This window comes from Alexandromys fortis, unplaced genomic scaffold (genome assembly GCF_014885135.2).
Source record: "Alexandromys fortis isolate MF-2015 unplaced genomic scaffold, M_Fortis_MF-2015_v1.1 scaffold_322, whole genome shotgun sequence".
In the NCBI taxonomy this organism is placed as follows: Eukaryota; Metazoa; Chordata; class Mammalia; order Rodentia; family Cricetidae; genus Alexandromys; species Alexandromys fortis.
The window spans coordinates 143,651-157,876 of NW_026068222.1; the positions used below are offsets into that span (position 1 = coordinate 143,651).

Sequence of the window (14,226 nt, forward strand, 5' to 3'; positions counted from 1 at the left end):
TTTACCTCTTCTTCTGTATCTTACTTTCCACTCTTACTTCGTGGCTAAGCGGCTGACCCCTTGCATCCTCCTCTCCTTGTTTAAACCTCTTTCTCTTCTGTCCTGATAGATTTCTCTTTCTATTTATCCTCTCTGCCTGCCAGCCCCACCCATCCTTTCTCCTGCCTCACTATTGGCTGTTAAGGTCTTTTTAGACCATAAGATGTTTTAGACAGGCAAAGAATGTAACCCACTTTAAAGTAATACTCCACAACAGATGACGCCAACACATTTGTGTTGAAGAGACCAAGGAAGCAGCTGGGCAAGCATTTTAGCCTGTTGTAAAAGGAGCAGCGGGCTGCTTTTTGTCCCACCTGGCCACCCAGCTAGGTTTACCTGAAATAATTACACAGAAACTGTATTCATTTAAACACTGCCTGGCCCATTAGTCCTAACCTCTTATTGGCTAACTCTGACATATTGATCTAAACCATTTCTAATAATCTGTATTGCCACTTGACTGTGGCATGAGTCTAACCAGCGTCGGTCTCAGAGAGGAGAGCCATGGCGTCTGCCTGACTCTGCTTTCTTTCTCCCAGCATTCTGTTTGGTCTACTCCACCTATCTAAGCTGCTGTCCTATCAAAAGGCCAAGGCAGTTTCTTTATTTGACCAATGAAAGTAACACATAGACAGAAGACCCTCCTACTCCATTAGCCCCTCCCCACAGTGCTTTGCAATTGCTCATTTATACAACATATGTTCTATTAAACTATTTTGAATTTCTCTTCTAGGAGCTTTTTCAAGATGTAATAGATGCATGCTATTGCCAAGTCATTGCTAGAAAAGGTACTATAAGCTAGACAAAGGTTATGATTAATTAATACCAGTAACATTGGTGGGTATTTTTTGTGAGCCAGGGAGTTCTTTTTAATGCAATTGTAATGTTACTCCCTTGACATCCCCTCAAAAATAGTAAATGCAATTATCTATCTTTGACCTTGAATGTCATGACTACCTGAGTGACTGGGGCGAGGTCAGTATTCTCAGCGGCAGTCTACCCAGATGTAACTCTGTTCAGGTGTTTGGAGTGTAAGAATCCAGGATGGCCCACTTCTGGTCTCCAGCTACTCCAGGTTGCCAGTCAAGCACTCCCCAGCTAAGATCTCAAGGCACTTCCCTCTAGATTGCTTATGATATGCGATGTAGACCTGTGGTGTTTGGGAGTGTGTGTAACTTGTACACTGCTTACTCTTTGCCTGGCACCTGAGTGCTGGCTAAGATCAGTTAGAAACAGGAAGACTGCTAGTGAGCGTGGTGTCAGGAGAACGTGAGAAGAACTTAAACTTGAGTGCTTTCCTGACCACAGATGAACTGTGTCAGTGCTTAGGCTCCAGCGCTGTTGGTCTGTTTCAGTGTCTCCTGGACAGTGCCGAGGACTGCAGCATGTCCATCGGCATCTCTTACCTAGATCCACACTGACCACCTTTGTTCTCATAACAGTCTGAACCAGATGTGTAGAGTGCTGATAGTTTGCTGTAGGTTTATAACTGCATTCTAGTCCTGTCTTGAGATTATACAAAGATTACTTTGGTTAAGTCTTGATTATGAAGTGATTAATGCATCACAATGTTATCTTTGGTTCTTTTTGTTTGTTTGTTTTTGCTTTTTTGAGACAGGGTAGCTGTGGTGCCTGTCCTAGAACTAGCTCGTGTAGACCAGCCTGGCCTCCTGGTCTTTTGCCTCCCAATTGCTGGGATTAAAGGTGTGCATCACAACCACCCAGCGTTATCTTTGGTTCTTAAGGATCAGTCCCTCACCTTCCAGATTTTGAGAGATATTTCTGTGTGAAGCGGCTGTTAGTGAAGATCCCCTGCGTTGACTCACTTTAGGCCATGTGCATGTGGTGCCGTGCATCACTGGGTAATATGTGGAATCATTTACGTTTAGTATAAAAAGGGCAATTCCAATAGTCGCAGAGCATAAGAAGAAGAAAGAAGGGCTGAAGCTAAGTATGTATCCGATGCATGCTTGTGCCTGAGTGTGTGCTCTCTGTAGCGCCATTGTTAGAGCCGTGTTTTAGTACAGCTTGCTGAGACTGCTGTTTCAGGTGTTGTGTGTGTATTGCCTTTCTAGGAGGTTTCAACTGATCCTACTGCCACACTCACAGCAGCAGAAGAAAGAAAGGAGAAGGTACCCAGCCCACACCTCAATCAACTAGTGATTTTGACATCTGGGGATACATTATATGGGTTGGCAGAGAGAGTGGTAGCCACAGAATCCTTGTAAGTTGTTGAAAGCAGTTGCTTTGCCATAACTATTTAAGGAAAATTATAAAAAGTAAGCCGTGTGTAATTATACTTATTGCTATATAATACTACTACTCCTAAACCACTTAACCACTTAAGCATTGTTGTGAAATATATGTTAGCATAAACTACTAATTGATGATTTTAATTGCATGGTGTGTGTGTGTGTGTATTTATGCTCATGTGTATGGAAGCTTTAATGTTTGTGCAAGTATATATCTTCGTACATATGAGAGCCAGACAATTATCTGGGGTATTACTCTTCGGATGTTGCTGGTTTTGACACAAGGTTTCTCATTGGCATCAAGATTGCCAAACTTGGTAGATCAGGAGAAGAGTGAGCCCCAGAGATCCACCTGCCTCTGCCTCACCAGACCGAGATTACAGTGCACCATCACCCCTAGTCTTTCATGGTTTGCTTTAATTATATAAATGAATGCAATTAAATATGTTGTGTTTTGATAGTTAACAAATGATCTTGTTAAGGCAAACTTTAAATACTGAATGGTATATTTCTATTTCTCCCTTGGCCAAAGAATCTATGGTACCTATAGTCCATTGTTATTGTTACATAGAATTCACTTTTGGCATCTGCAAGAATGCCTCTTGATCTTTCTAAACCCCCAGGTTAATTCAGTTAAAGCTTATAACTTGTTCTATATGGTGCAGCCCAGAATAAGGTAAATATTCTCTCGTATATAACAGAAATAGAGAGCGATATTCAGTGTTAGTGTATCTACGGGCAACAATCCAGGTGTACTTACCACCTGTCACTCCTGCACCCAGAATAGATGTGTCTGCCTGTATTGAGCCTGTGTGCTGTGTGTTAGGAATGTTTGGTTACTTAAGACAAGTATCCCTTTTGAATCTCTTGAGTTTGAGTCTTTTGTATATACTCATTGAGTGGAATCTTTAAAAGAAATTCTCTAAAAGACAAGTCATGAACTGGAGAGTTGGCCCAGTAATTAAGAAGACTTGTTGCTTTTGCAGAGGACCTGGCTTTAATTCCCAGCATCCCACATGGTGGCTCGAAATTATCCATAACCACAGTCCCAAGGGATCCAATGCCAAAATGCTTCTTTCACTTACTGATAAATGGGCATCCGCTGCTGTGTGGTGCTAAAGAACGAGAAAGTGGTTTCCAGTTGGCTTGTGATCTTAACAGACTCACTGCACAGCAGCAGTGACTGGTTCTGAAGCCTGCGGTTGCTTACGCCGTGCTTATTCATTCTCTTTAGGGTGTTCCTGGCTGAACAGTTCGAGTTCCTTCAGCCACACTTGGATGCTGTGATGCCTGCAGCCAAAAAGCCCTTTCTTCAGCAGTTTTATTCTCAGGTCTGTCATTGCACCTGGGAACAGGTAGAGCTGCCACCGTCATTTAAGTTGACAGGGGAGCTGAATAAAATATCCTTCCATTTATGTCTGGCTTCCTGTGGTAAATAAACATCTGAGTAAACATTACAAATTTTAGTCTGGGGGGAAAAGAGGGGCACGTAAGAGAGGGATGATAGAAGGATGGTATCCCTAGGGGTGGGGGTGGGGCAGTGAGTGAGAGTGGAATCCCAAACTAAGGTAACAGGAAGAGAGGGGAAGTGAAAACAAGGCCTTTATCTCATGTTAAAATATTTTCTTAATTGAAATCTCTAAATGTATAATTTATATCATTGTATATAGTACATACTAGGAAAGGAGAGAACATTCTTTTTAGGTGTAGCACTTTTAGAAGTAATTGTTTTGTTTCTGTGTAACTTTCCAGACTGTCTCAACTGCCAGTGAACTACGCAAACCCATTTACTGGATTGTGGCTGGTAAAGCCATTGATTATGAACAGATGCTTCTCCTCATGACTAATGTGAAATGGGATGTCAAAGAGATCATGTCACAACACAACATATATGTAGACGCATTGCTGAAGGCAAGTGCTCTGGGAACTGTCCTTGCTATTGATCACTTTAAGAGACATGGGCTCTAAAATGGGAGATTCTGTTGGTTGCTACTCATTTCTGGGATGGGGGCATGGAGTTGAATTGAGAAACACAGATTCTGAATTTTGTGCCTGTTTTGGGTTGTGATAATTACAGATTTGTGGTTTTGTGGGGTTTTTTTTTTTTTTGTGTGTATGTGTGTTTTAATTTTGTCCCCTGGTTTCTAACGTTGAATTAGTTTGAATGTTGCATGTCATGGCCGCCTTCCTGCTAGGACCCCAGCAGCCACAGCTCTAAACCTAAGAAGGTGTTTCTACGTCGTCATTTCTATAGCTCCATGTGTATTCTTTGACAGGGTCGGTTTCCTCACTCCAGGTTGGGTTTTCTAGAAATCACATTCCTTTTGCAAGGTCTTCTGTGATATTCTCTGTGTGGATGGTGCCTGCTTTTTAAGTTCCCTAACGAGAGTTGCAGTTCCCTTTTTTTCACTTGTGAGTCAGGCGATGTGTATGACCACCTGACTTGCATCTGACCTGCTGGAAATCTGCCAGTGTAGTTGTCATCAAGGAGCTCATGTGACTCTGAGGAACAGCCCTGTGAGTGGAGATGAGAGCTCCCAGCTGAGTGGAGGCAGTTACTGTCCAGTGGTGTCTGTGTGAACAAAACAAAGCCACCAAAGAGGAGTATAGGAAGTAGGTGGGAGGTGCCCCTTGATTGTCCTGGTCACAGGAGGAATCTAATAATGAAATAAAGAAAAGGTACCATGTAGAGTATCTAATAAAGAGTGTCTGGGAAAAGCAACTTTCAGAAATACTTCATTTTTCTTTTTGTCAACATAGAGGAGTTGACCTGTAGAGTCCTGGTTTTTATCTCATTTATAATCATTCTTAGTAGCTGGCATACCTGAGAACCAGTGAAGCCGGAGTTTGGAACATAGGTAGGGTTTATTTGCCGTGCCTGACCACCACTTACGATGCCCCTCTGCAGGGCTAGCAGGTTGACTCCAGACAGACTCAAAGGCTGTGCACCCACCCACTGAGCCAGTGGGGCTGATCTATTAAGAGCTCACCAAGGCCAGCTGAACTGGGGCTGAAAAAACATGGGATAAAACCAGACTCTCTGAACATGTTGGTCCATGAGGGCTGCTGAGAAGCCAAGGACAATGGCACTGGGTTTTGATCCTACTGCATGTACTGGCTTTGTGGGAGCCTAGCCTGTTTGGATGCTCACCTTCTTAGTCCTGGATGGAGGGGACAGGACCTTGGACTTCCCACAGGGCAGGGAACCCTGACTGCTCTTCAGACTGGAGAGGGAGGGGAAGAGGAGTGGAGGGAGGGAGGGAGGAGTGGGAGGAGGGGGAGGAAAATGGGAGGCTGGGAGGAGGCGGAAATTTTTTTCAATAAAAATTCAAGCAAAAAAAAGTCTAGGCACTTGCAAAAAAAAAAAAAGGCTGTGCTTAGTTGTATCTCGGAGTGCCGTTGGGATCTGAGTGGTGAATGACAGGTGTGCAGCTTCTGCTTTTGCTTTCCTGGAATTGAGAGATTCTTGTTTTTGCAATCTCAATTGCCACTTTAAATTGGAATGTAAAAATTAAGTGCAATTTTTTTTTTTTTTTTTGGTGTTTCGAGACAGGGTTTCTCTGTAGCTTTGGTGCCTGTCCTGGAACTAGCTCTTGTAGACCAGGCTGGTCTCGAACTCCCAGAGATCCGTCTGCCTCCCGAGTGCTGGGATTAAAGGCGTGCGCCACCACCGCCCGGCTTTTAAGTGCAATTTTTAAATAATGATGTCTGCTCATTTCAAAACAGTATGGCGATTTTATTTTTATGTCATGTTTCCTTGGTTTATTGAGGCAATACATAAGGTAGGTGCTTTTTGGTGTTGTCTTGTATTTTGTTTGTCAGTATCCAGATGCCTAGAAAGTACAGTGTGAAGGCTCATACAGATTAGCACCTGTGGGCTGGGCTGATTTCCCACCAATCTCATTGGCCAATTGCATGCCCATGTGATGAAAAGGGGCGGGGCAGCTGTCATGGCATCTTGTGAAAGCATCAGTCCCCGGGCACGTGGACTCTATCCTCATGCTCAGTCACTTTTCAGAGACCCCACTTCCAACACTGTCATTCTGGGGGTTGGGTTTTCAGAAGATGAACATGAGGTAACACAACTTTGGAACCATTGTCCATGCCAAATATCAGACCCAGGGGATAAAGAAAAAGACTTCCGTCCTCAGGAAGTACACTGCTGGAGGGCACTGCTTGCTCTCACATCTTAATGCTTTGAAAAATCATTATTCTGAAGAAAAGCCAATATTATTCAGATTACTTATCTGAATCCATCCTTTTTAGCGGCCCATGGCCATCTTTAAATGTACAGGTTAGTTTTCGGATACTTTCTGTTCTTTGTGTTACTTTCCTGATTTAAATTGTGCGAGAACAAAAGTTGATGTTCTTGTTCTCATGTAATCCTGAGTAAAATGCAGTGGTTTGTTTAACAAGTTATACTCATGAACACTAAACTTAGCAATAAATAGTAAGTTTGTGTATTAAGCCTATGACTTTCTAAAGTAAAATATTAATAAGTTACCGAAGTCTGACTTGAAATCCAGAGGGGTTTACTATAGCAAATGCCTGAATGAATGCAGTCAGTGCTGCTCCTCTGGGAGGTCTGAGAATCGAAACCGCTGGGGGAGAGCAGTCACTTACTTAGCTTAGTGAATTGGAGACACATTTCTTTTAAAAACAATAATTAAAAGCAATGAACTTAAAAAATAAATCATCAACAAAAGTTATTATTTAAGAAGTGGCCAAGAAGCAGTAGGTGGTGCAGCCATCATCTGTGCCTGACCTGATCCAGGTGATTCCTCCTGTGTCTCATTAGGACTTGTGATTGCAGATTGGTCCCAACTTGCTAAACATTACGTCATTTCTCTCTTCAGAGAAGTTCCACCTTAATCCTTCCTAAGTTTATATGAAATATATTGCCAGGGAAGAGACAGTGACAGTAGTCCATAGGCCATCCACTGAAAGATGAACTACTTACTATTCATGTTTCCTAAATTAGTTTTTTATGTTTTCATTATTAATATAATCTTGTTGTGAAAGTTAAGACAATAAAAATGCTTAGTTTTTTTCTTTAATAAAAATGTTTAATGTTGGTTTTCCTTTGTACTGAAGTTTTGTGATTAGAATGTAACTTTCAAATCATTTTGTGTGTATGTAATAATGTATTTAATGTTAAATAATGATTATGGAAGAAAACAATTAGTTACTCTCAAGGGAGTGTAAATACTGACAAGCTATGAATAATTAATTTTGAGTTGAAAGTTTATTAAAATAAATTTAAAAATTGTGCCTTCTAAATTAAGTCGATCAGGTTTTTTAGTCCACAGTAGACAATCAAAAATTTTTGACATGTAAAAATATTTAATCATGATTAAAATTGTTTAGTCAATTGGAGCTTATTTCTCTTTAGATAAATGTAATATGTTCTGTGCTATAGTGTAATCTATGTTTTTTCTTTAAATGTTTATTTACTTATGGTGTGTGTGAGAGAGAGAGAAAGATCTGCATGGATGGACGTGAGATCAGAAGATGGCTGTGTTCATGACTGTCTTCTGCAACAAGGGCCTTTACCTATGGAGCCATTTTTGCCAGCCCTGATTATATTTTTAAAAACTTTTACATCAAATCCAATTTGCCTATGTCATTAATTCCCACCCCCGTTTTTGCTTCATTTAGTTAAAATCTATGTCTTTGGATCTTTTTTTATTTTTTTAAAAAATTTTTTTTTTGTGGGGAAATACTGTGGCATTAAAATTATAGCCATGACTTTTGTTCCCCTTAGGAGTTTGAGCAGTTTAACAGGAAGTTAAATGAAGTTTCTAAGAGAGTTCGGATACCCTTGCCTGTCTCAAATGTACTTTGGGAACATTGTATACGGTTAGCTAACAGGACCATTGTCGAAGGGTAAGTTTCAAGAAAGCATTGTTTCTTAACTTGTAATGTACTATATGAATGACATATGTTACTAATAAATGGAAAGCATAGATAGAGATCAGTAGGTTACATGCTTGAGACCAACTTTGAGATGGTACCATAGCTCACACTGTGCCTATCTCTTGTGGGTTATTTTGTTGATTTTGATATTGGACCAAGATAAGCAATACAGAACCACTAGATTATATGAAAATAAAACTGATAATGATTATCTAATAAGTTTTATGAGTATTCATAACATTTATTGACTATTATTTACTGAGCCAAATATTTCACAGAGTTTGTTGGCAAATCCTGACTTATCTGTGTTTGTAATTATTACTGGAAAATATTAGGTCAGGAAGTCCAGACTTAAAGGGAATGAGTAACTTGTCTAGGTTCACTGTGTTCAAAGAGGGCTCCTGAACTCTTGGTGTTCTGATGGCAAAGTCGGTGTTCAGATTGCCTGCATCGTTGCTCATTCCTGTCTCCGTCTTCCATAGACTCCTAGTTTGTACATGGTAATATAGAAGAAAATGTGCTCAATATGCAAACAGCTATTTCAGAGACTGTGTGCACAGTGAATTTTATACCATCTTTCATCTGATTTCTCTTTCTGTGTGTCTCGTTATGAGAAGAATATCTTAGAAAGTGGGAAAGTCATGGAGATGACCTATTAAAAGCATAGTACTTAATGAAAGATGGCTGTGTCAACAGCCACAGCTTAGAAATAGTAGAAATAAATTTGTTTAAATAAAAAATGATAAATATGTATTAAGCTTCCACATAAGGCACATTATTAAAAAAATAAACCACAAAAATTCATTGATTATTAAATAATATAAGCTATGATTTTTCTGGTCAATTTTTTTTAAAGGAAATGGTTCATTTCCTAACATTGAATATATCACTGATTTAGGAGTAGTAAAATATTGTACTATGGGGTTATATATCTGTCATTATTAGGCATCTACCTTAATATCTAGTATTTCAGTAGTGAGGTATATCAGAATATATCCATGAATCATTTTATTATGGAAAATATAAATAATGTTGATGGGAGAGCTGTTTCATTTGTTCCCTTTTCATTGAATTGCTATAATATTGAAGTGTTTTCTAACTTGAATATGACTTTGGAGTATTTGAACAGTTCTAACAATAACTTTTGGTAGCCAGAGTACCTGATTGAGTCTATTTGTCTTTCAGCCAGTTGTGTTAACTGAATGCAGAAAACTAGTTCATAGACCAAATGAGAACCTTTGAGCGACCTACTTTCTTTATTTTGCAAATGAGGAAAGTAAAGAATAGATAGGAATAATACTAAAGGCTAAACAGATAAGTAAAGGACTAGCAGGAGCACAGCCCGTTCCTGGGACACCAGACTCTGTACCATTTTCTCAGCATCTCATCACTTGTTATCTTGTTGTGTCTCACAGATACGCCAACGTCAAGAAGTGCAGTAATGAGGGTCGTGCCTTGATGCAATTGGATTTTCAACAATTTTTAATAAAACTTGAAAAACTAACTGATATTAGACCCATTCCTGATAAAGAGTTTGTGGAAACATATATCAAAGCATACTACCTAACTGAGAATGACATGGAGCGCTGGATCAAAGATCATAGGGTGAGAAGGGGGTCAGCGTGTGCTCTTTGCCATGTGCCTTTCTTGTCTGGTGTGTTGTGTGACTCAGAATCATGTGGTGAATGCGAAGAAGCACTGCTTAGGCGGCTCTCACCACATTCACACTGGCTATGCGATGGCTTACCTTGTCACATCCTTCTTGTTGATCCCAGAATTAGAACGGGTTTCCCATCCTGTATCTCAGGAAGAGACTGAACGTGATTTGTATCAAAATAAATTGAGTGTAGCAACACTAAACAGTGAAATGGTAGCATCCTCATCATGGTGGCCTGTGTGCACGATTTGGAAACATTAATACACATGGCTACACTCTTACAAAGCATTAGATTTTGCCTTTAATGTAATTTGATTGCTAAAGTTCTACACCTTAAACACACACACACACACGAACATTCTCGGCAGAGTGCAGTCTGTCTGACCCTTGGATTATTTGTCCAGATAGACAGTGTTCGAAGGGGTCTTGAGGAGAGCCAAAAGTTACCTGCAACCAAGCAGGAGTATCCTAATTTCAGGACCAACCTTGGTTTTACAGTGAGTTTAGGACCAGCTTTGTCTACATTAGGTTCTGTCTCCAACAGAACAAAATAAAAGCAACCAAACTAAACTTATAAGAAGAAGAAAGAAAATAGGGAGGAAAAGAAAAGAAAACCACCAAATCTTAATACTTGCAGTAACTCCAGTGTTCACTTGGGCTTTAAAAATGGGTAACAGCTGAGTAACATTTTATTCATTTGGGTAAGGAAACGAGTTATCACTTGTATTTAACTTATTTGACTTATCCTTTTGAGTTTTAATATTGTACAAAGATGAAATGAACCTTAGTATGATTTTTATAAATCTATAATTTATAAACGTATATAAGTCTAATGTTGGTTGGAAAAAGTTGAGATGTCCATGCTGGTTTTAAGGACTTTTTGATAAATTAGCCAGAATTGAGAACAACTTCAGGACTTATCTTCCCACTGATATTTGAGCACCAGAGCATTCACCCTTTATCTGTAGGCTGCTGTGAGTTCACTCACTCAGCAGTGAGCTGCCAGGGCTCAGTGTTGGTGCTGAGGGAGAGCTGTGAGGATGCACAGAGTGCCTAAGGAAAGACGGAGAGCACCGCTCTTAGCTGTCTGTTACTTGATGCAGAAATGATGTCCCCTTTAAGGTTTTTATTCTTTTAATATAGTAAGTCAGCTTTGCAGCTTAGTGCTGTAGAAGTTTAACTGACAGTATTTGCAGTTCAGTGACATTTTTCAGCACAGCAGGGAATGTCCTACAGGTTCTGAACCGAACAGTGGGGAGCTTCTAAAACTGCTCTTTGCCAGAGCAAGTCCAGTGCTCAGTGATGTTGGATACTGACTGCTGAGCAGACAGAAGATGCTTTGTCAGGTGGTGCCAGGCACTTAAATGAAGCCATCTCCTGGGGTTAGACTGATCTCTGCCTTTTAACGTGCTGCTCTCTTTAACAGCGCCTTCAGCACCAGGAGGCTTTCTGTTCTCTTAGAAGGTGAAAGTGCACAATTGTCCCTCCCTGTCTTAACTCCTGTTCCAGAAGAACAGTATGCCAGCATTTCTGAGGAAATGTTTACCCGTCCTAGCAGTGAACTGTTGCACACCTAAACTAGGTAGATATGGACAGTGAAAGATATTTAGTCTTCATTTTACTAATTGCCTGATAGTTATAATATGACTCAGCAGTTAAAGCACTTTTATTGCTTCTACAGATTGACTTCCAGCATCTACATGGTGCTCACAAACCTCGGTAACTCAGGTGTGGGAATTCAGCACCCTCTTCTGATCTCTGCAGACACCAAACTCATTGCACATATACATATAGAAAGGCAAAATATACATATAGAAAGACAAAATACTCATATACATAAAAATAAATCCTTTACGTCTTCTAAGGAGTCTTTCTGATTCATTGCCTTGTTTTTATGTCATAAATGAATCATTGTTATGTTGGAGATTTTTAACTGAAGTGTAAAATGTAGAGTACATTTTGAAATTTGAAATGGCAATATGTTTTGATAACTTAGAGACTACCACAGAAACAGGTATGAAGTCTGTGTGGGCTTTAAAGCAATAAACAGCACACTTCATCACTTGGTAGTATTTGAACAGATTCTACTGCTGCCTGCCTCCAGTTTATTCTGCCCCAGCTCCCCGCCTGTAGAGCACAGTAGACAGTTTGCCTTTTATGCTTCAGCTGTAATGTCTACTGTTCACCTGGCTTACAGTTCTCAGAACCGTCCACTGGCATCAGATAGCTGCCTGCTCACCTGCTGTATTGATCAGACGAATCTGTACATTGAGTGCTAAACTTGGATTTTCTTTCTTTGGGCAGGAATATTCAGCGAAGCAGCTGACCAACCTGGTGAATGTTTGCCTGGGATCTCATATCAATAAAAAAGCAAGACAAAAGCTCCTAGCAGCTATAGATGATATAGACAGGCCTAAAAGATAACAAGTGCAGCTCTGTCCTCAGAGGCATCGATCTCCTCTCCACCTGTAGACATGAAAGGAGTTCTTCGTGCACTCCTGACAATTCTCTGCCAAGAAAACTTGGAGAATGTCCTTTTGAACTGGAAAATAGAAAATACTCAAGTGTATATGGTGTGCTTAAGTGACTTTGTATGCTCCAGTCTCTTCAAATTTTGCTCTTATTTGTTGTAACCTTTTCCTGAAAGTATCTTCCTGTCATAATTATTATGTGGCTACAATTATCCACTTTACCGAATAGTGTATGATAAGTACATATGAGAAGGAGCAGTGACTAATGTGTCTTTAGGGGGCGAATGGGCAGTACTTCCTAATTATGAGCATTGCATGAGAATTTAAACAGAATGTGTGAGTAACCAGTTGAAAATCACTATGTTCTCTATTTTTAACTGTCAGAGCTTCTGCCAGAGTTAATGTGGTTATAACAGTGATTATAAATGATGAAATTTAATAAATGTCACCCTCAATGATGGGCCGTGTGAGCTGTACTCTGATTTCAGGAAGCAACATTGATGTTTTTAGTGTGCTTTTATTTTAGTTCCCTAGAATCCCGGAACACCTGGTGGGAGGGAGGTCATTTCATTGCATGTGCTTTTCCGGGGCATGGGGAGCAGGTTAAACAAGTGTTACAAATTTCCATATCTTTATGTGAAATATTATACAAGCTTTGCTGTCTCTGAATTCAACTTCTAGGACAGCTAAAACCGGGTTGAATGGCTGAAGGTAGAACTGGTGTTAGTCATATGTATGACTTCCTTAAGTATTTGTTTGGTAACCAGGTGTGAAATCTTTCAGTGTTTCAGTGTGACACTTCAGAACCCAACTAAGTACTGTATGTTGCTGCTCTGAACTGTCGGAGTTGAGCACCTCCTGATAATAGAGTCACTATCAAATGTGTGTTCTTTCTGACCTGGAATAGCAGTTATCTAAGCTGGGTGGTGTTGGGGCAGGGGTGACTGTGCAGGATCTGTGTGACATTAGTGGCCCCCAGGAACCTTAGGAACTTCATTAGAAATTGGCCTTGTGTCTAGTGAGTCTGAAGGGATGAGGTGAAGAACAGTGGATGCCATGTGGTTGGGCGTGGAACTGATAAGAAAGTGGCCACTCATTTTCCTCAGCCAAGAGGCAGAGCAGTGTAATGTGAAACCCTTTCCACACTTGCTGTGTTTGGGGGGTCACTGCTGAGTTTTATTTGTATTCAGCCTTTCGTTCTATGGTTCATCTACCATCAATTTTAAGCTTTCTTCTTATCACAAGACAAGTGTGGGACTTTTATGCTCGCCTTGTGATAGGGAGTTGTGTACTTATAAAGTAAATTCCCCCTAGCCTTCGTTTATTTGTAGCCACTTAAAAACAAGCCTGAGATAACCTTGGTGTCCTTATGTTTAAATGGTATATTCAGTTAAATGCATAAAGAGCTGTTCGGTCCTATTTCTTTCTTAATTGACGAGGAGCTGCTAATTTTTTTAAGCAGGGATTTTATTTTTGATTTCTATTCATTTCTCCTTTAGTTACCTCTGTGTAAAATGAATCACAGTTACCTGCCTGTTAGAGCCTGGTTCTTTCTAGGCACTAGGACTGATAGAAAAGAAATGGTTCTTTAGATGAGAGACTCAGCTGCGTGCTCTGCAGACCTGTACATCCACCTTTGCTCCCCTCTTTCCATCTGCAGAAGAAAAACAGAACATTTTCTTAGTGCTTTTGGTAAAGGTTTTGTTTTGTTTTTGCATTGAAAGTTACCATAAGTTCAACATCAAAACAGTAACAGGAGGCTCGAATCACAAAATTGCCTGTAACAGGAGAGCTACCAGACATTTCTGGAATACATTATACAGTGACATCAAATGACAACACTATAGTATTTGTGAACTATGGTAAAAAGAACTGAAAAGCTGGGAAAGTA

The 14,226-nt window shown here is 40.1% G+C and overlaps 1 protein-coding gene across 1 annotated transcript in view; it reads left to right on the forward strand.

Moving 5' to 3' along the window:
* Window positions 1-12,793, forward strand: part of Vps50 (VPS50 subunit of EARP/GARPII complex) — a 106,618-nt gene extending 93,825 nt beyond the window's left edge. Inside the window, exons 23-28 of the mRNA XM_050130583.1 lie at window positions 2,115-2,263; window positions 3,526-3,622; window positions 4,044-4,202; window positions 8,056-8,177; window positions 9,623-9,812; window positions 12,169-12,793. Coding sequence (XP_049986540.1) covers window positions 2,115-2,263; window positions 3,526-3,622; window positions 4,044-4,202; window positions 8,056-8,177; window positions 9,623-9,812; window positions 12,169-12,288 — 837 coding nt within the window. The 3' untranslated portion in view covers window positions 12,289-12,793. The remainder of the gene's footprint in view (window positions 1-2,114; window positions 2,264-3,525; window positions 3,623-4,043; window positions 4,203-8,055; window positions 8,178-9,622; window positions 9,813-12,168) is intronic.
* Window positions 12,794-14,226: the final 1,433 nt, after the last annotated feature.